This window comes from Nelumbo lutea, chromosome 3 (genome assembly GCF_056320005.1).
Source record: "Nelumbo lutea isolate HS-2025 chromosome 3, American lotus-T2T, whole genome shotgun sequence".
NCBI lineage: Eukaryota > Viridiplantae > Streptophyta > Magnoliopsida > Proteales > Nelumbonaceae > Nelumbo > Nelumbo lutea.
In genome coordinates this window covers 40,082,879-40,104,508 of record NC_142686.1, presented here as the reverse complement: position 1 = coordinate 40,104,508, position 21,630 = coordinate 40,082,879, and the positions used below count along the sequence as shown (strand labels likewise).

Genomic DNA, 21,630 nt, shown 5'->3' with positions numbered 1-21,630 from the left:
ATATAAAGGGAAATTGTCTAAAATTCACTATGGTTTTGTTCATTGGTGTCCAGGGAGCCCCATGTCACCAAACTGCCCCTGAATGGCATGTCAACTTATTAAACATATTTTTATGTCAACCTAATTTTTATTCAATACACAATTGAATTTGATTTGAATCAAAATCATTCTTCTTCTTCTTCTTCTTCTTCTTCTTCTTTTATTATTATTATTATTATTATTATTATTATTATTATTATTATTATTATTATAATCATTGCCTAACACCCCTTAGGGGTCGTTATGCTTTTAAGTGATGAGTGCAATATCACATCCACAACTCATTTCTTACAAAGATGATAGTAGCAGGATTTGAAATCGCACCACCATTGGGACAATTCATTCAGCGCACCAACTAGCTAGGCTACCCCTCAATTATTATTAATTGAAGTTCCCTTTTTTACTTAAATATGTAAAATGGGCATATATTTTTTTAGACCAAAATTTTTGAGATATATTTTTATTGTTTTTTAATCAAAGTTTTGCTTTATTTTACATTTAAGAAAGGTAAAATAGTAATTTACCAACATCCATTAGTCTATTTAACATCAACTTTACAGACATGGGCTTCCTGAACGTTTTGAAAAGTTATAACGAGTTTAAGAGAAATGTTGAAAAGTCACGGTGAGTTTTAGACAATTTCCCATATATAAATATATAATAAAAGTACTAGAAATACATATACTATATTATACTATATTATAAATAATAAATAATACATTATATAGATAATATATAATATAATATATATATAGATAGATAGATAGATAGATAGATAGATAGATAGATAGATAGATATCGATTAACCATCGGGTTTTTTATATTGATTAACTAAAACCGAATCTATCGGTTCGGTTAACCATCAATTCGATTTTTCGGTTTTTGATGATTATCCATTTACCCCACCCAAACGGGCTCGTTCGTTGACGGAAAATAGGGGGTCAAAATTCAGTTCGTTGATGGAGCCTCAGCCTCTACTAGGGATGGCAATTTCCCCCGTAAAATCAGGGCCCCACCCCACCTGCCCCAAACGGGGCAGGTTTCCCCGTCCTGTGGGGACGGGAAAATAATTTTCCTTGAATTGGGTATGAGGCGGGGATGAGTTTTGTATATAATTCTCCAAACCCGAAAGTAAATTAGTAAAATATCTCTAGGTTTAACATTGATATTTAAAATATCTCTAAGTTTTCACTACATTTTTAAAATCCTAAGATTCCATAATTTTATTTTTATCCCCCAAATTCCTATATCCTATGTATAAATTATCCATAAAATATATAATTTTTAAGTAATTACTTTAAAACAAAGAAAATTTGAAAATTCCCTATCCCCGATAAAAATGGATGCCCCCCAAACCCGCCCCACCACTGAGGAGAGGGCGGGTACGGGGCAAAGTATTGTGACTTCGGGGTGGGGAAGGGGAGGGGGTGCCCCAAACCCGCCCCATTGCCATTTTTTTAGTTTCAAAAATAAAAACAGTTAACCTAAAGGGAGCTTTACCGTTTAGTCTCCTCCATGCACATGTAGGCAGGGTGTCATATAAACAAGGTTTCAAGTTTTGACACAATACACTTGATACAAGGCGTATCTTATACGAGATACGGTGGAAAATCAATGATATCATTTTTTTCCACTATATCAGATCGTACCGGGCCATACCAGGGGTGTATCGGGGGGTATATCAGGCATATTGATTGATATACTACAAAAAAGATACAAACAAAAAATGAAAAAAAAATGAAAGGGGAAAGAACACTGAAATAAGCCTTCTTTTCACTTTTAATGACTCAAAAAACTCCAAACCTCATTTATAGAGTGTTATATATACAAAAAAAAAAAAATAAAAACACAAGAAACAAGAAACAAGTGTGAATCATCAATATTTTTGATGTTTTTTCAGTTTTGAAAAATATTGCAAAATTAGATAAGCTTTTCAATTTTCATATTATCTTGTGATTTTTTTTTTGCTCGAATGCTTGAAAATGTTTAAATCTATGTTGATCTACATTTCTTATGTTCAAAATCATTTTTTTTTTGTGTTATGAATATATATATATATATATGGAAGTTTTATGAAGAGATTTGAGAAAAATATAAAATAACAAAAAAAATGAAAATGTATTTTTTATTTGCATATAAAGACTTGGTATATATGTTTTAGATTTATGAATATCATACCAAGGGTGCAACTTAGGCAATCCCAACCCAAGCCTGAACTGGCCCAATCCAAAATTTTACACGGGTTGGGTTTGGATTTTCAATCCTCGGGTTGGACTCAGAGTCAAAATTTTAGTTTTTCTTTTTTTTTTTTTCGAACCAGGCCTAGGCCTAGCCCTTAGGTAACTTGAAGCCTAGAACTCGGCCCGAGCCCAACCCAACTATATATACATACATACACACACACACACACATTTTTATACATATTTACATATATATTATATATTTGCATAAATGCATACATTAATTTTAGAGTGAGTTCATTGACCAACCTGACCCCACCCTGGGCCCGAGCCTAACCCGAGTGCATCAAATTACAGTCTAGGCTAGGCTTGGGTTGGGAAAATTGGGTTTGACCTCGAGCTCAGTCTAGGCTCGGGCCTTAAGCCCAAATTTTAGGGTTGGCCTTGGGTTGACCATAAACCCGACCCAACCCACTCAACTTGCACCCCTAATCATATCCATAGAGCAATTGAAATTTCTTCTTCAATATATTTTTTTATTTTTTATATTTTTAGAATTAAAAAATAAATAACAGTTAATTAATTTTTATTATCTAATCACAAGGATTGAATATATTATAAATCTATAGATAATATATCATATCTATAAAGCAATTGAAAATTTCTTCTTTAATAATTATTTTTTGAATATATTATACAAAGTTTATTTATTTTTTATTTTTATAATTTTAAAAATAAAAATTAAATAATAATTATTTAAATAAGACATAATTATTAATTATTTTTTCATTACAGTGTGTGTCGATGCATGTTTTGTGGTTGGATAGGATAGTTGGGTTTTTCCATCCCTTAAAACTTAATAATTATAATTTATAAATTATAGTTAAGCATTGGGTTTTTTTAATAAAATTATAATTGACTATATATTTATTCACAAAATCATTAGTTTATATTAATTTAATGTATGTACACTTCATTAAGGCCTTATATTTAGTGTTATTAATGTATTTTTATGACTATTAATTAAGCACGTACGTTGCACGTGATAAATTTTTCTTCATATTAATTACTTAAATTTTAGATATATCATAGTTAAGATAGAATTTGAAAATTAATAAAAGTAACAATATGATTAAAAATAAACTTAAATGCTTGTAGTAAATGTGCACATGCATTGCACGTGAAAATTTTAAGTTACAATGATAATTACAATTATTATTTGACTATAACATCATTTCATTTATAGGTAGATTTTAAATTTGGCATTTCATTTTCATCATTATTAAGAATACTTCTTACATTTGATACTTGTTTTTGTTTAGTTTAATGAATATACAATATCAGAGATATGCCCTATTTTCTATTTATTTTGTATTATATATTTTAATTATTTTAATTTTTTATTATAATCCATTTGACTCCAAATGGTTGAATTGCTTACCCACCACTGGAGGGAAAAAATGGTTTTGATTTCAAATTACTTTTCAAAATATCTATTTTATATTATTAAAATTAATGTTATGAATTTAACTATTAGAATTTAATGATAAAAAATATATCTTAAATATGAGATTTAATGAGAGAGAATAAGAAAATAATTTTATTTCCAATTGATTCCAACTTTTACATTCCATTTTCATCATTAATAAAATATTTATTATTTATTATACTTATTATTCTTTAACATGTCAAATTTATGACGTTAAAAAAGTTTCCATTTTTTTTAAATTTCTATATTTTTTGCATTTGTCTATTTTTGAATTTTATTATTTAATTGTGATGACATGAATTTTTATTTTGACAAGTATTTTTATTTAATATGATGAATACAAAACATTAGAAATGTTCCTAAATGATTTCAACAAAATCTTGTACCTTCTCATCTTTTGTGTTCTATCCTTTTTAAATATTTATTGTTTGATTATTACATCATGAGTTTCTTGGAAAAGTTGATCATTGACTCACCATCTAGATAAGATAATATCTTAGCTTTTGAATTATTTAAGTTATATATAACATCTATATTATATAAATACTTTTTACTTATCACACCTAATTTTGTTTGACATAATTAATATTATATATATATATATATATATATATATATATATATTCTTTTGATTACTTGTACTTTTTTATTTTTTTTAAATTATTATTTAACGATCATATAATCAATTAATCCAATTGACTCAAACCACTAACCCACCACCCAAAAAGAAAAAATAGTTTGATGTATCCATTTCCATCATTGATAAAATTATATATTTTATCAATATATTTTTAATTTTTAAAAATATATAGCATTAGATATGTGCCCAAATAATTTTTCTTTATTTATTTATTTTTGTGATTTTTTGTATTTTCTGTTTTTTAAAATTTTATTATTTGACTATGACACCATTTCATTTTTAGGTAGATTTTAAATTTGGCATTCCATTTTCATCATTAATAAAAATACTTCTTACATTTCATAATTATATTTGTTTAGTATAATGAATATAAAATATTAGAGATATGCCTAATTATTTTTATTTTTTGTATTACATATCTTATTAAATTTAATTTTTATTATTTAATTATGGCATTATATGTTAACCCATTTGACCCCAAATGATTGAATTGCTTACTTACCACTAAGAGGGAGAAAATGGTTTTATTTTCAAATAACTTTTCAAAATATTTATTTTTATATTATTAAAATTAATGTTGTGGATTTAATTAGTAAAATTTAATGTTAAAAAATATATCTTAAATATATGATTTAAATTTTGCACTCATTTCCATCATTAATAAAACCATTTGGTATTTATCATACTTATTATTGTTCTATATGTAGAATATATGGTGTAAAAAATGTTCTCATTTTTTTTCTTTTTTTTTGCATTTTATCTATTTTTGAACTTTATTATTTAATTGTGGCAATATGGATTGACCCATTTGACCCAAAATGGTTTAATTTCTTACCACCACCTAGATGAAAATACTATTTTTTTTCTAGGTAGATTTTAAAAGTATAAGTTTTTTATATTATTGGAATTATTAATTTATTATGTATGCATTTAATTAATAGAATTTAATGATGAGAAAAAACAAAAATGTCTTAAATATATGATTCAATGAAGACGAATTCAAGTTAATACCTTATATGTTGGATTTCATGAGAGAGAATTGAATGCGTTAAATTTCTTAAAATTGCCTCTTTTCAACTCATTCAATATCAATAACCAATTACCCTATTTGCCCTCATTTTTTATCTATAAAATTAAATATGAACTATGGAGGGATAAATTTTGTCTTCAAAAATTTTCAAAAATATTCCGAAGCTATTTGTGCTTACCACCACTTAGATGAAAAATACTATTTTTAAGGTAGATTTTAAAAGTATAAGTTTTTAGGTTATTGAAATTATCAATTTATTATGTATATATTTAATTAATAGAATTTAATGATGAGAATAAACAAAAATGTATTAAATATATGATTCAATGAAGATGAATTCAAATTAATAACTTAAATGTTGGATTTATTGAGAGAGAATTTAATTCATTAAATATTTAAAATTACCTCATTTCAACTCATTTAATATCAATAACCAATTACCATATTTGCCCTCATTTTTTTATCAAAAAAATTAAATATGAAGGGATAAATTTTATCCTCAGAAAATTACAAAAATATTCTTGAGGCAATTCATGTTTTTAAAGTAGTATAAATTTATCAAAATATTTTATATTTCCATGTATATATCCATGTATCTTAATTTTTCTCCTATACGTATACGTATTCAAGACACATCCTTTCTTAAAATACTTTTTAACTTTGCATGTAAACTCTAACATGTTCGGTTCAAAGTGCACTTCTGCCCACACCGGAGATCCGGACTCCCACATTGGGAAGCTAGAGTTTTGTCACCAGCCACACCACTAATCAATCTGTTCCGAACTCCCACGGGCCTATATCTGTTTCGTCCGGGTTTGTATCGGTCGATACAATCCCGATATAGTCCGATACATGTATCGACTGATACAACTCAAAATAACAGCATGCTATTAAAAGCATATTGAATAGTGCATTTAAGGCAATGTTAAAATTTGAGTTTGAATTTGGCATGCCACTAGCTTGTCTATTAAAAAGCACAAATGGGGGACAAAGGGATTTGAACCCAAGTCATTTGCTTATAATGACTACCACCACTATGCCATACCACAAATATTTGTCATATAAATTTATATTTTAATTCTTAATTAAATTCGTATGTTAGTGGATGACTACCAATAAAAGCTAAAATTCATCATTAAAATATATATAACAAATATCAATGTTTAGAGAACTGGGCTGGACATCAACCCAAAAAAGGGAGAGGTTCATAAGTTAGAGTTTCAAACGAGGTCAAATTGTGATAATGTAATATTATATATATATATATATATTATATTATATTGGATTCTAATATATTCAAATTATATAATTATATTCTTTTATAACATATATTGTTTATTTTAATTTCAATTTTTTATAAGTCACCAATGTTGAAGAGTTACCCAAAATAAAAACAAATGTCATCACATTAGGACATTTGAGCAAAAAGTTATGGCCTTTAGAAATTTGCATTAATGTGCTAAAACAATTTAAAAATCAGTTGTTTGTCTAAACCCAAGACTAATTCACTAGTTTTCGAGTTTGATTAGTCGGGTTGGCAATTTAGGCAAATTTTTAACCCAATTTAGTCATGGTCCAATCGGTACAATAGGCCAATCGGTCCTATTTTCTAAAAATGTAAATATTAATACAAATTATATTGATTATTTAAATTCTATGGTATATATGCATACACAAACATTTTAATTCTTTGATCATTTTTCAATAATTTTCAATTATGTCTCAATATTTTACACTTTTTTTAAATCATTGAAATATGGATTTTTATGTTTAAATAGTTTATTTATGATGATATAAAACTCATATTTATTGTAATTAACATATGTTTTTAGGAACGTCTCTTAAAATTGTCAGCGAAGGCTGAGGCTCCATCAACAAATTAAAATCGGTTGTTTTTAAATGGCGAAAATAACCTTGTGGAGTCTAGAAATAACCCCCAACTCCAAGTAAGCTAATTTGTGACGTCAGGTCCTAGAAGAGTGAATATTCGATGGCATATTATAGACTTAGACCGGTAGAGAATCTTCAATCCCGCATAGAATCTTTCGTCTCCGAAGCTTACTTTGCTTCCCTTCTCTCACAACTCTTCTTCACGAACTAAATAGAACTAGGGGAATATAAATGCAACGGAAAACAGTCAACTGCAGCGCTCTGTCTATTCCTCTCTCAAACTGGTAAGCGCCTCTCTTTCTCTCTCATATCAGTTCAGTTTTCTCGAAAATATTTATGGTGTTACAGCAGTTTCACTTACGTATATCAATTTACTCTGTTACAAACATCTACTACATACTGAACTTTGTTTATTTTAAGGGAAAAAACTAATAAACAGGCAGGCACAAAAGAAGGAAGAACATGGATTTGTTTAGTTACAACTTTCAAGGTTTGTCGCATGGACGGGGTTTTCATGAAAACAAGAATAACCGAGGTTATTTAGGTTATAATCTTTAGGGGTTGGTCAAATCCTGAAGTCTGCTCCCTGTAAATGTTTGCCATTAATTATGTCTTCCCGAGTCGATGACATAATTTAATGTCAGAATCTCAGATCAATTGTTACTAGTCGAGTTCGAGTTTTAAACCCTGCTCTTACAAGTTACAATTCAAAACCAGAGTTTGCATATTCCTGCAATCTTGGACTGCCAATTGTGAATGATGCCCGTTTCATTTTGTGTACCAATTGATCATTCTAGTCCATCCCAAAGCTATAGCTAGCTAAATTTTTTGGAGGCTTCATCACTGCAACTACAGCTTTAGTACCCCCATTAATTGGAGGATGAAGGCCACGTTTTCCTGAAATACAGGCCCTGGACAAGAGGATAACAAAATTGTTGATTGGTGGATTAGAATCATTAACATCTAGTAGTCTAGTGGACCGAATAGCATATATTAGAGAGTTTCTTATCTATTATGGGTCATTTGATCCTCTTCCTGCAGTGGTCACGGAAGCTTTAGCAATTAGGATTGTTGGAGGGCATCATTATGGCCCTATGAATGGGGGTCATGAGTGAAGTTAATTGATATAGAGATGCAGGAATCATTGCAAGACTCTTGTTGGCATATAAAAAGCAAAGATGGGTCAAGAATGGAAGACTGTACATGGGGCAGAGAAGAAAATCAATTTTGCAACCCCGAGATATAGATGGGTATGCCGAACTAGGTTGTGTAGAAAGGCTTGGGCTGCTAGTGAAGTCTATCAGATGAAACGTTTATTCCAGCCTAATGGTATTAGTGGCATGAAAAGGAGGGGTAGGATTCTATGGAGGTGTACTAGAGCAATACTATTTTGGACTGTTTGGGAGGAAAAAAATGCAAGAATATTTGAAGGAAAAGAAAAATGTTAGGAAGCTGGAAGCATTAGTCGAAACAATAACATTGAGGGTGGCACATTGGTTAAAAAGCTTGAAGTTGTTTTCAGCTTTTAACGTTGAAGATTTTAGGGTTTGGGGACTTATTGTTACCTCCTCGTCTACGAGACAACAGTTTTGAGGCATGGCCTCCTCCAACAGATGGCTGGAAGAAGTTGAACTTTGATGGGAGTTGTGCGGGTAATCCAAAAAAATGAGGTCACGTGTTTGAATAGTGGTAGTGGGCTGTGAGATTTAACAATAGCTTTTCAGAAAATGCTATGTGTCTAGCTTTCCAGAAAAATGGGAAGGCCACATGTCTAAATGGTGGGGGACTGTAACTTGGTAGTGGATTGTTAGCTTTAGCAAGAACTTCTCAAAAATTACCACATGTCTAGCTTTTCAGAAAACGAGAATGCCACTTGTCTGAATGGTGGTGGTGGGTTGTGGATTTTAAAAACAAGTTCTCGAAAAATGCCACGTGTCTAGATTTTCAAAAAAAATGAGAATGCTACAGGTCTGAATGGTGAGGGATGTAGCTTGAAGACCTTCCTTTAATATATATACTAGTGAATGACCCCGTACTAAGTACGGGGAATTAGTAATGTTAAATTTACATTATGGAATCAATAATGTTAAATTTATATTTATTAATATTTTAAATAATTATTAAAATTTCAAGAAATATTTATTTCAAAAAATAACTTTTCAATAATTATTAGAATATGGGTAGTTTTTTTTTTGTTATGATAGGTAGAGGGTTAATGATTAACTAAGATTGATAGAATATAGGCAAAAATGGTTGTGAATAACCACTTTTACATTTTCTGCATTTTTTAGGAATGGATTGAAAATGGTGGTAGTGGATTATGAGCTTTAATAGCAACTTCTTAGAAAATGCCACGTGTCTAGTTTTCTAGAAAAATGAGAAGACCATGTGTCTGAATGATGGGGGCTATAGCCCGATAGTGGGTTGTGGGTTTTAACAGAAATTTCTTAGAAATCATCACGTGTCTAGCTTTCTAGAAATTGAGAAGGCCATTTGTGTAAATTGTGATAATGGGCTGTGGGATTTAACAGCAACTTCTTAGAAAATACCATATGTCTAAATTTAAAAAAGCCACATGTCTGAATGGTGGGTTGTAGCCTGAAAACCTTCCAATATATATATATATATATATATATATTAGATTTTGATAGTTTATTAGATTCACAGAACACTGAAGTAATTCCACATAATTTATAAAACAAAGGCAAGTTTTTAGCCTTTTTATTCCGAATGTGTATGCAGTACAAACTTTTCACTGTTGATACACAACTTCAAGTTTCAATATCTAGTTTAACAAGACCTACTGGGATTAGCCAGGAGAAGCATTCAACTCCCTGATCATATCCCCCTTCAGTGTGAGTTTAAAAACTAGTAGGACCAAATACCATAACCTAGTTTTAACGTTTAAAGCCTCTTTGATCTTTACATCTGATCATGCTACTGCAATCCTGTCTGATCAGCTCCACAAAGCACACGCACACGATTATTGTCTTGATTAAGGAAGTTAGTTGCAGTCTTGTGTATGTATCTCTTTGCTATACATTTGGTACTTTGGCGGTTATATACTTAAGCTGATTACTTATTGGAAGTGCCACAATGTTGACATGATGGATTAATCCCAGCCTGAAACAACAGAAGAAACTTTGTTTTAGCTCTTTCATTATTATAAAGAGAACCCTATCCTGGATACCCCAAGATATTTGGTCAACCACTACTAGAGAGGAGGCTTTAATCAAATACCTTCTATGAGAGGGAGGCCCCAACTCGAACTGGCTTTAAACTTCTGAAAGCTTTCTTTCCATATTCAAATGCCATCACAAAGAGACCAAAGAAATACAAAAGGCTAAGATGAAACTTTGTTAGAATGTCATGCGTGAAGTGTAAACACCTTCTGTCTTCAGTATTTCTTCTTCTTAATGATACCTGAGTCTCCATCTCACGCCACCCTGAGAGAGAACAGTTAAATTAGCAAAGAGATTATTCGTTATTTTCATTGGCTGTTATTATTGCTGATCTGATATCTGCTTCAGTCTGTCAAAAAAGTACCAGTTTCTTTCTTGGGTAAGTTTGTCCAATCATGCGGACTCAACTTTGATTCTGATGCCTTGATCAATTCTATAAGAGCTTGATTGACCTGAAAAGATTATTTTTTTAATCAGAGTTTGGGTTTCATTTCCAGGAACAGATTTATTATACAATATGCAAAACCATTAAAAGGGCATCCCAGTGCACGAGGCTCCTGCCATTCTAAATCAAAATATCGCATTAGCCTTAATTGCGCAAAGAAGTGAAAATAGAGGAAATCAACACTGAAAACAGTTCACGAAGCAAGAATTTGAGGGATTTGTTTGAACATAACAAAATTAATGGAGTCTTAAATAATCACAATTGAGTAGTCTGGTGTTACGTTTAACCATATTTTTCTCTGAAACATAATTGTATTTGTTACACAGATTTCTCTCTCCAAATGTGCCAATCAACATGGCATGTAAGTTATCATGCAGTATGTCTGGCTGTATTGTCCACTTCCACATCTGGGTCCAGTTTCTTGAATCTCTTACTTTAAGCCTCTCACTTTCTTCGTCTTTTTTTTTTTTCCTTTTTTCTTCTTTTTATTTTTTTTGTGTGTGTGTAAGTGGTGGGGGGATTCTCAATTAGGGAAAATCTTATCCCTAACTTTAAATACAGGGTAATTCTTCTCAGTATCTCAAGCTTTAAATTTCATTCCTGTTCCTTGAACTTGTATTGCTCCTAAATTATCGTGATCCAGTTCTGCCTTTGCCGCACCAATTTATATTGCAAGTTATGTAGTTTTTCTTTCGTTTCTACTTTCTACTTGTACTGCAATGCAAACCTAAGGTATTTTGAACATTTAACTGAATTCAAACAATAAAAGGTGTAAATAATAGGTCTGACATTTTAAAGTTGAAACTCATATACATATGCCATCGTGAAAGTCCCAGATCAAGGAAAGGAAACAAAAAAAACTTGAAAAAAAAGGACCCTGACATCAGGTTCTTAATCTGAGTTTAGGTCTACATCAGAAAATCAACATGCAAAATGGCAAAAGGAAAACAGAGTCCTGTACCTGTCTCCACCCCTGAATAATAAGAGAATTGTTTTCCATGTATATGAAATGACTAAGTATCTATATCCTAGTTCCATTGCAAATAGAATAAATACCTCTTCGGGCCTTTCATGGCTTACTAGATGTCCCCCATGGAGATCTACCATTCTAGCCATAGGTTGCAGCATCTCTGCAAGTTTCCTTGCATAGTATATTTGAGCAATGATGTCATGCCTATTAAAATGGGAAAACATACATATTAGATGGAATAATTCTCAGGGAGAGGACAGGCTACCAAATTTTTGAAGTTCAAGCATCAACCTGCCATGAATGACAGAAATAAGGAATCCAGCAGTTCGGATCACCTCAAGTTCTTTTGATGTCATTTTGTGGGTCCAGCATGCATTAACTTGACCCTCAAAACCATAGTTAGATTGCATCCCAGTTGATGAGATCCCTCTAACATATTCCTGCAAAATATGGAGTTTTATCTTGAGTCAGTGCAAACACATAATGTGGAATTCTTGAAAAGAAAACTCCATATCAAAATTAAAGTACGACTACAATGGAAGCACAAGATAGGATTTGCTTCTAATTTATGCATGGCACCACTGCCTTTCATGTATAAGCACTAGTATAAATTAGAAAAGTTGTATAGGTGGTACACCCGTAATGCTAAAGTGATCTTCACACATATGCGAGTTGAAATATTCGATGTATGATTCTTGAATCAGAGGTAAAGAAATTCTTGTTTATCTTCCAATAAAACTCTTTTGCCAAATTTAGACACTGTAAAATCTCATGAACAAACAATTGTCGGAACTGAGGCAACTTTTATCTACCTTCTAAAAAATACTTTTTGCCAAATTTACACAGTAAAAATCTCATGAATAATCAATAGGCAATTCATACTGGATTTTATTCAAGGTCAAATAACCTAAAATTCTGATATATGGATCAATGCATTAAATTTTACATGAAATTTGAGTAGTAAATAACCAAGATGAAACTAGGCTTACACTGTACAGAACTATTGCAGTAGAATTGAGGCAATGTAGTAAACAGGTAGGAACTAGGATGTTGAGACCTGGAAATTCAAGTGCAGTATAACTCATTTGACTAATTTCCCCCCTCAAGTAGTAGCTTGTTGGCTTTCATGATCTATTTCACATACATGAACCTTGTAGATGACAAACCTACAAATTTTAATTGGACACTATTGACCAATAGAGATCAACCGACATTTTTCCTATGTAATGTTATTAAGTAATAAAAATGATCTTTTGGACCTATTCCTACGGATTTATAATGTCATATGCTTATATCAACATGTCCACGAGTCCCTTTTTTGTCTTTCCAAGTCAGACTCCTGAACAAACATCACATTTTGATTCCCATGTTTGCATCCATGTAAGATGTAACACTGATTTCTGCTAGTGCTTTGTTTGTAATGCCTACTGAGAAACTTTTCTTCTCCTTCTTATTATCAAGTTCTTTATCATTATTATGCATTTCCAACAAGACAACAGGAACAGAAAAAGTATAGAATGCACCAAGAGCAGCCCAAGAAAAACTAGTAAGCTTGATTAACATATGGTTGTTGAAATACAAATTCGGGGCCTTAATAAAGAAGTAAATGTTATGTTGAATCTTCAAGTTATAATGCAAAATGTCAACTTTGAAGTGCACTGATCCTTAACTTGATATAAGATTGTTCTTCTTGTGTGAGGTCCAACATATTCGTCAAGATATTCCTGTTTATCAATATAATGCAAAAGCAAATAATCAGAATCATCTCCAATGCGTATAGAAACAACATGGGAACATATTCCACAGGTTAGAACATAGAATTTAACATAAACAGAAAACTGGTCTAAAACTATAGTGGGAATGGTTATAGCTATGGCGAGATCCAATGAGCACACTTCCATTGGTGGGTATCCACCATGTGTTTATCACTCAGTGGATAGAGAAAAAGTTTAAAATTTTACTTTTTCTCTCAACTTTTAAGCAAGTGGGCTATGAACATGGTAAGGTGCTCATGACTTAATGTGAAGTTTCGGATGTAAAAACCACTTCAGTAACTTCATATGGGAGAAAAATAAGCAAAGGCAAGATTATGCCATGGTCCTGAACCATGAAGATGAAGAGAACAAAAAGTTGTATCATCAAACCTTTGTATAATGGGTTTCTAAGTCAACAGCCGCTCTCTGCTCAGGAGTCTTTGCCTTTAAGAAGCGGATTGCAATGGATACCATCTGGAAGTCAAGCTGTAGAAGAGATATTTGTTTATTCATTCATCTTGCAAAGAAACAACATTCCGGTAAAACGTTTGCAGATCTCTGTTTTTAAGTGACTTCGAAGTTGGTCTTGCTTTATGTTCCATCCAACAGAGCACTTTGGAAAAGGGGCTACTCCTATGAGTACTTTTTTCTACTTCCACAATTAAATGAAGGATGTTATCACTAATCAACTTTACGTCAAGAGGGGAATCTATAGTTTATACTCATGTAGGAAGGAATAGAATTTAGATTGCTCTGGCTTAAATTTATCAAATTTTAATGTATGCCAACTTAAATGTGAAAAACAAATAAACAGCTTGAAAAATAAGGTACCCAAATAAATAACCAGAAAAATAAGATATCCAAAATAATAATGGCATGAGGAGTCTCTGTATTTTCCAATTCTAGTTGCTATTATCATTTAGCATTGCATGGCTCTTCAATTTCTCAATTACCATCTTGGTTTTCATTATCATGTTTTCTCCTAAAGACGCATGTAATCTCCCCTTCCCACAAATAATGCCCTTTTGATCAGGGATCCTGCAAACATAGGTCTATAGTCCATTAGATGTAATCAAGGGATGTTTTGTGTATGACCTGAACAATGAAGCAGCTATAGATCTTATCGGATGAAGAATCTCAATGAACTAAACTGTTCCTATGTGGTTCCTTTTCTGTTAAGTCTTACTACAAGCTTCTGTCTGGTGAAGCTCCCAATGCCTTCACTGGTTCTAAAATCTGGAATAACAATGCCCCTCCAAAGGTCAAATTCTTTGTCTGGTCTGTTGCCTTTAGCCCTTAGGGAAGTGCTTAACAAAGGATAAGCTTCTAAACAGAGGGGATGATACTGGATCAGACAGGCTGTATTTTTTGCTCTGCTGATTTGATAACAACTAATAACATCATTCTACACTGACAGCATGCATATAGGGTGTGGAGTGTAGTTTTGGGTACTTTTAATTGGTCTGGCTGCTTTCCATTATCCATCGTTTCCTTTCTTGAAAGCTAGTTTTGAAAGGTTTGAATAAGAGAGGTAAAATCTCATGGGATTTGGTTCCAATGACTTTTTCGGTGTATTTGGAGGAGGGAAAGGAATGCTCAGATATTCAAGAATGTGAGCTTGATTGATTAAACCCTGGTGTCCAACATCAAGGGGATGCTCTTGTCATCTCATAGGGATTTCAATGGGCTGGACTGTCATAGAGATTTCAATGGACTGGACTGTCATAGAGATTTCAATGGACTGGATGCATTCTTTGGATGATCCAAATCATAAGGTACTCCATTTAAGTGAGTAAAAAATCCAAAGAGAAACAGGATACTATAATGCTGTAACTCCATTTAAGTAGTAGTAGTAGTAGTCAGTTCAACTTGGACTGACATATATGGAAAAGAAAAGAAAAAGAATGTATATACTGCAGAGACAAAGAATACATATGTATGAGAGAGAACCTTTGGAAAACATTCAAAACCTCCACCAGTTGCATTGAGCAAGGCCAAAGACAATATCCTTTCAGGCACCATCGCAGCCAATTTGCAAGCAATCATAGCCCCTATTATCATGACAAACATGAATAATTGACATTAAAAGTCTCAATCAATAATTGAAACAAAAATAGAATCCCAAGAGTTAGTTAAAAAGAGATTTAAATGACTAGAGCTTTATCATAAATATACACTTTTGCCTGAAATAGAGAAAAACAAAATAGGCTTACTTTAATTCAAGTAAGATAAACAATTTTTTTTTTTGATAATTGAAATGATTTTATAAATCAGCAATAAAATAGTACAAAGTCCTCATGGAAAGGTACGAGTTGCAACCTCTCCAGGCTAGTTAAGTACACATTTCTGAATTAATAATAACTTACATAGAAGCACAAAAAAGATCTTCCCTATATACCCCCTGTTTGGCTAGAGCATCAGCCAAAGAATAAGCAGACCTACTAACCCATTTTACCTCCACTCTCATATTGCTGGTTAACCACTTTACTTTTTTTATGAGATCTTTGTAGCCCCAAATGGTGGTATCCAAGTTTAGGAGCCACCTGGTTACCACCTGAGAGTCCCCTTCAACTAGGAGATGCTCTACCCCAAGCTGGTTGGCGATCTGAATTCCCTGCTCTGCAGCAAGTATTTCTGCCCTTGTGGAATCCCCCACTCCCACTGGTCTTGAGAATAGGGAAATTACGTTGCTGTCCTTATTTCTCAGGATACCCCCTATACCTGAAGGCCTGGGATTGCCTTGGCTGCTTCCATCAAATTTCAGCTTAATGACTCTTTCCAAAGGCGGAACCCATTATGACAGAATTCTATCCTTCTTTGTTGAAGTGTTGGCTATTACTAGCCAATTTCTCCACAAATCAACAAAGGAGAAGTCATCAAAGATATCCACAGTTTTCAGCCAATGGATTGCTCTTGTTAGGATACAATCCTTCATTTCATCTAACCCTCTTTCCTTCTCTAAAAAATTTTTTGCATTCCTTTCCTCCCAAGGAGTCCACAGAGTGGCTGCCCTGACACATCTCCACATGACCTTACCTCTTCTAGTGTGCCAAACAAAGACAGATGGGTTGAATAACAAGCTTAAATCAGAAGGCAGAGACCACCTACCTCCAAATAGACAAAGGCTCCACCTCCATATAACTGTAGCAAAGGAACAGGAGATTAACAAATGGACACAGTCCTCATTCTCGGCCTTACACAAGGAGCACCAATTTGGGGAAAGACAAAGCGAGGGTCTCTTTTTCTGTAAGTTTTCCAAAGTATTGATCTTCCCATAGAAGACTTCCCAGCAGAATACAGCAATTTTGGGGGGAATAGGTCGCGCCCAGATTTCTTTGACAAGGAATCCTTGGGAAGAGAGGTTAGAACTGAGGGATTTTAGAAAGGAAGAGCAAGTAAAAGTACCTTTTGGAAGAGGAGTCCAAATCCGTTGATCAGAAGAAGTGAGGTCCTAGCAAACGGATTCTAGTAAATGAATTAGCTCAATAACACAATTCGACTCACCATCCCTTAACTCTCTTCGAAATCCAAAGTCCTAATTTAAAGATAAGGGGTTTAATGGGCTCGGGAGAAAAGTTGCAATTGGCTCATATTTGTAAAGGGAAATGGAATAGAGCGAAGGGAAACAATCTTTGAGGGGTTGAGTACCCACCCAAATATCCTCCCAGAAAAGAATAGCATTACCAGAACAAGCATCAAACCCAATGAATCTGAGGAAGCGAGGGAGAATACCATGTATAGCCTTCCAAGGTGTAGTAAGGGTAGCTCGACGAGATATCCCGGAATCCCAACCATTTCCTGCACAACCATGAATGCTTGCCACCACCTCATGCCATAATCTCTCTCTCTCTCTCTCTGGGCCATCTCCATAGCCACTTCCCTAGAAGGGCTACATTCTTCAACACTATGTTCCCTATACCTAAACCCCCTTCTTCTTTTGGTTTAGTAACTATCTCACATCTAATCAAGTGATCCTTTTTCACCTCTCCTAGTTCCCATAGAAAGTCCCTCATTCTCTTCTCCAGTTTCTTAGCCTCCCTTAGAGGAATCCTGGACACAGAAATGAAGTAGGTTGGAAGGTTGGCAAGTGTAGCCTTAATTAATGTCAGCCTACCCCCTATTGAAATGTAATTCTTTTTCCAAGCCGCCAAAAATTACTTTCGTTAGGGTTGACTCCTAAGGGTAGTCCTAAGTATGTCAAAGGCCAGGAAGAAATATTACAACCTAAGCATTCTGCAATGGATTCAATCTCCCTATTCTCCAAGTTTACTCCAACCACACAACTTTTATCAAGACTTACCTTCAAGTTAGATACCCTCTCAAAGGTACTTATTAAGATCTTAAGGTTCTCCACTTTGCTTAACTCACTCCTTCACAGAAAATAACAATATCATCAACAAACTGAAGGTGAGTTACTGGAATGCCTCTGCTCCCTAAGAGGAGCTAGGAATGAATGGAACTCTTTACAACTAAAACGTCTATAGAAATATGAATCTAGTTCATTCAATTCTAGTATCTTTTGTAGTGAAGAAACATTCTAGGCAACAATTCAGTTTCATTCTAATAAAAATGGATAGTCAGGAATAAAGGGTCAACTTTAGTGACCAAATTGGATTTTTTAAAGATGGGATTGTTATTAGAAAAATCAAAAGCCTCTGGAACATAAGTAAATATTTCAAGCATACCCATTGAATGCCCAAAGACATGGGCTTTTTTCCAGCCCAAATGGTCCATTAAAGCTATTGCATCTTTCGCCATGATCGTCGTTCTGCCATTCATTACATACAAGTCAGCACTACTTGGGAAATTCTATTCTCAATCACCAATGTATCATCAAAACAGTACAATTTTTCTGTTGCTTTATTCTTTCCTTCTATGGCATTAGGGAGAGCATTGAAATATATATGTACTCTTTCTTTCTCAGTTTTTTTTTTTTTTTTTTATATTGCCAAATTTTACCCCCCCAAAAAAAACAGCTAGAGTCAATTTAGAAAAACATCAGTAATGGAGTTACAGAAAAAAAAATGAAATAAATGAAATAAAAGCTAAATAGAAAAAAAAAAATAGGAACTTACGTATATTCTGATTTTTTGGTGGGAGCAGAGCTACGACCCATCCCACGATTATCAAACGAACAGACCTCTATCCCCGTGTTGGCATCACCATCTCCGGCTTCGTCTCGGTCACTGAGGTATTGGTCGCCGGTCGTCCAGACGGCATCATTGGGCACCTCTGCACCCGTGAGACCCTTAATTTGGGGACCCCAGGAATCATGAGTCCCTGCGAGACCTGATCGAAGTTTCATGCAAGGGTCAAAAAATCCAGAGACCATTTTGAGATGAAAAAATGAATTTCGAAGAGAAAAAAAGAATGGGAGAAAAGGACGGAACCAATAATGAGAAGGACTTTGGTTGTTCCATGACCGTAAGTTCTGTAAAAAATCTTAACTCCATTGTTTCCGCCGCAGCCTTGGTATTTGTTGACGTCGCAAAATGGCATCCTCTCTGAATTCTTCCGCGGACGAGAAGATGGAAACGGAGGAGAGAGGAGGATGTTGCGTCGTTCTCTGCTCAATTTCAGAAACGGAAGTTGATTATCCTGTTGGGGAGGGGGGGTGTTGGGTGTATGTGCGCGTGTCATTTTAAGAAGCGGGTGAGTAGTTTACTGGGGCCACGCAGCAGATTAGGACTGGTATGATGCCACGTCGGACGGTCGGCTCGTCGGATGCAGTCAAAATCCAGAGAGACGGATTAGATTGCAGCCAAGTTTTTTTTTTTTTTGTGAAAATAACCTGCAATGCAATAATCAATCAGAAATATCACAAAGAAGCAAGTCCTCCACAAACGCTGGAGGCTTATGCCGGATACAAGCATTAACGAAACAACAAAAAGCCATATTAAGCTGTGGGCTATTAGTTTACCTTTTCATACAAGTTACCAAAGTTTACATCTTAATGTAACAACGAGTAACACTCATGAACGAGAGAGCCAAATTCAGACAAGTTTGAAGCTGAAGCATAAAAGGTTTTCCATACTAGTAGGGCATCAGTTTCAAATACCACATTCTAGATATCTATAATGGTCACCTATTTAATTGCTGTTATAAGGGCCATTACTTCCCCTTCTTTTGAAACGAATAGACTAAGAATTGTGAATGTGTAACCTTTCACAAAAGCACCAGTCTCATCACGTATAACTTTCCCAAACCCAGTGAGGTTATTGTTCGTGAAAGAGGTAGCATCAACATTACACTTGAAGGAACCAGGAGGGGGAGCATGCCAATTACCGTCACCTTGGTGGTTAAGATTAATAACTATGCCCGATCGCTTCTGTATTTGAGCTTGTTTCCAATTGTGTGAATGTGATTCCCCTTGAAAGCAATTTTGCCAGACCTGAGTGAGTTATTAGTAGAGCAATTGATGATGTAGTAAAATTCAGGCTTTTCCTCTCTATAGTGGAGTGCGGATCTCCTTGCAACAACACGTTATTGGTCATTAGGGGCGAAGCTAGGAAATTTTTATAAGGGGCCAAAACTTAAATGAAGTATGGATGTACCCATAAGAACAACCATTGAGATGGAGAGTGGGGGAGGGGAAATTTTAGATAGAAAGTGGAGTGGGGGGAGGGAAAATTTTACATAGGAAGTGGAGATTTTTCTGAACCATAGAGGGCCATGGCTCTCCGATTCCTCCCTGCTCCGCCCTTGATGGTCATGTCCATTATGTATACATCCAATGACACGAAATATAGGTGATATAAAATACAAGAAATGCTCCTAATATGTGGCTGGATGAACGTGAGCAACAGTGTGTTGTGGTTAGGGGTGAGATAAAGAAAATAAAAAAATTGAATTGATCAAAACCAAACAGAAATTTTGGTTAATCAAACAGGTCGGTTCAATTTCAGTTCAATATTTAAAAAAACCGAAGGTACTGGTTTGGTTTCGGTTATCCAAAATAGAAAATCGGTGGTTAACCAAATTGATCGGTATACATATATTTATATATATTTTATATGTATATATATATTATATTTTCTATACATTATAAATTAATAAATATGCATTATATATAAATATATATTATTTATTATTTAAATATAATATTATATAATTCTAGTAGTTTATTATATATTTATATATTTTTTCTATAATAAATATTGGTTCGGTTATCGAATTGGTAACCCCGATTTGGTTTAAAAAATTAGCCCATGGTTCAGTTAAATCGAACCATGAGCACCCCTAGTTGTGGTTAGTAGATCCAAATACCTCTAAACGAGCTTTTTAAGAAACACATTTTTATAAATAACTAGCAGGGACCTATGCAATGCACGAGATTTGTTAAGTTAAATATAAATAATAGAAACATGTAAGAGTATACAATTATTTTATATAATAATTAATAATCATCTATATTTTATATACTACTTTTAATAACTTTTTACAATACAAAAATACAATAATTAATTTTAGATAGGGTTGTTTATCAAACTTGGGGATGGCAATTTTCCCCAATCCCGGTGGGGATCTACCCCAAATGGGGCGGGGATGGGGATGATTTTCACCCCACGGGGATGGAGATGGGGAAATTTTTATCACGTTGGTGGGGACAGTGTGGGGACGGGGAGAGCATTCCTTGCCTTGTGTGGATCTGAATCCCCACCCCATGGGATCTCTACTAATATATATGTATATGTACGCATACATCTATATGTTAATATTTTTTAAAATATGGTTGAATATGTTTGAATCTTTTCTAATATAATTGTAAATTTTAATTGTTTTATTTTTATTTTTAAATAAAATAAAAAACGAAAACATAATGGTTGGCATTATAAAGAATCATAGGGAGTGGGGATCCCTGTGGAGACATGGATGGGGATTTTCGTAGAGAAGGGGACAGGAAGAGACTCCTCGTCCCCGCCCTGCCCCGTTGCTATTCTGGATCAAACTAATGAAGTTGACCAACCCGATTTCTAGTATTTTCATTAGGCTTAGATTCAACAATTTCCCA

The 21,630-nt window shown here is 33.6% G+C and overlaps 1 protein-coding gene and 1 long non-coding RNA gene across 2 annotated transcripts; one reads left to right on the top strand and one right to left on the bottom strand.

Moving 5' to 3' along the window:
* Positions 1-7,406: 7,406 nt before the first annotated feature.
* On the top strand, positions 7,407-11,473 carry LOC148864410 (uncharacterized). Its single transcript, XR_016110066.1, has 2 exons — positions 7,407-7,552; positions 10,948-11,473. It is a non-coding gene; the product is annotated as an uncharacterized LOC148864410 (long non-coding RNA).
* On the bottom strand, positions 9,956-19,276 carry LOC148864409 (uncharacterized). The gene is made up of 11 exons (XM_088978827.1): positions 19,010-19,276; positions 18,695-18,908; positions 18,305-18,387; positions 15,570-15,670; positions 14,010-14,105; positions 13,536-13,589; positions 12,157-12,305; positions 11,952-12,069; positions 10,815-10,902; positions 10,509-10,714; positions 9,956-10,391 (listed from the first exon to the last, which is right to left on the bottom strand). Exons 1-10 carry the CDS (start codon positions 19,257-19,259, stop codon positions 10,512-10,514), a joined length of 1,356 nt encoding a protein of 451 aa, XP_088834953.1. The 5' UTR covers positions 19,260-19,276; the 3' UTR covers positions 9,956-10,391; positions 10,509-10,511.
* Between the last annotated feature and the right edge of the window lie 2,354 nt (positions 19,277-21,630).

Bases quoted from the DNA above. Each gene is read 5' to 3' on its own strand.
- LOC148864409 (XM_088978827.1), bottom strand. From the start codon at position 19,259: ATGACACGCGCACATACACCCAACACCCCCCCTCCCCAACAGGATAAT. The intron at 18,909-19,009 runs GTTCCGTCCTTT...AACTTCGATCAG, and splicing joins CAAAGTCCTTCTCATTATTG to GTCTCGCAGGGACTCATGAT. The intron at 12,306-13,535 runs GTTAAGGATCAG...CATATTTTGCAG, and splicing joins GAAGAACAATCTTATATCAA to GAATATGTTAGAGGGATCTC.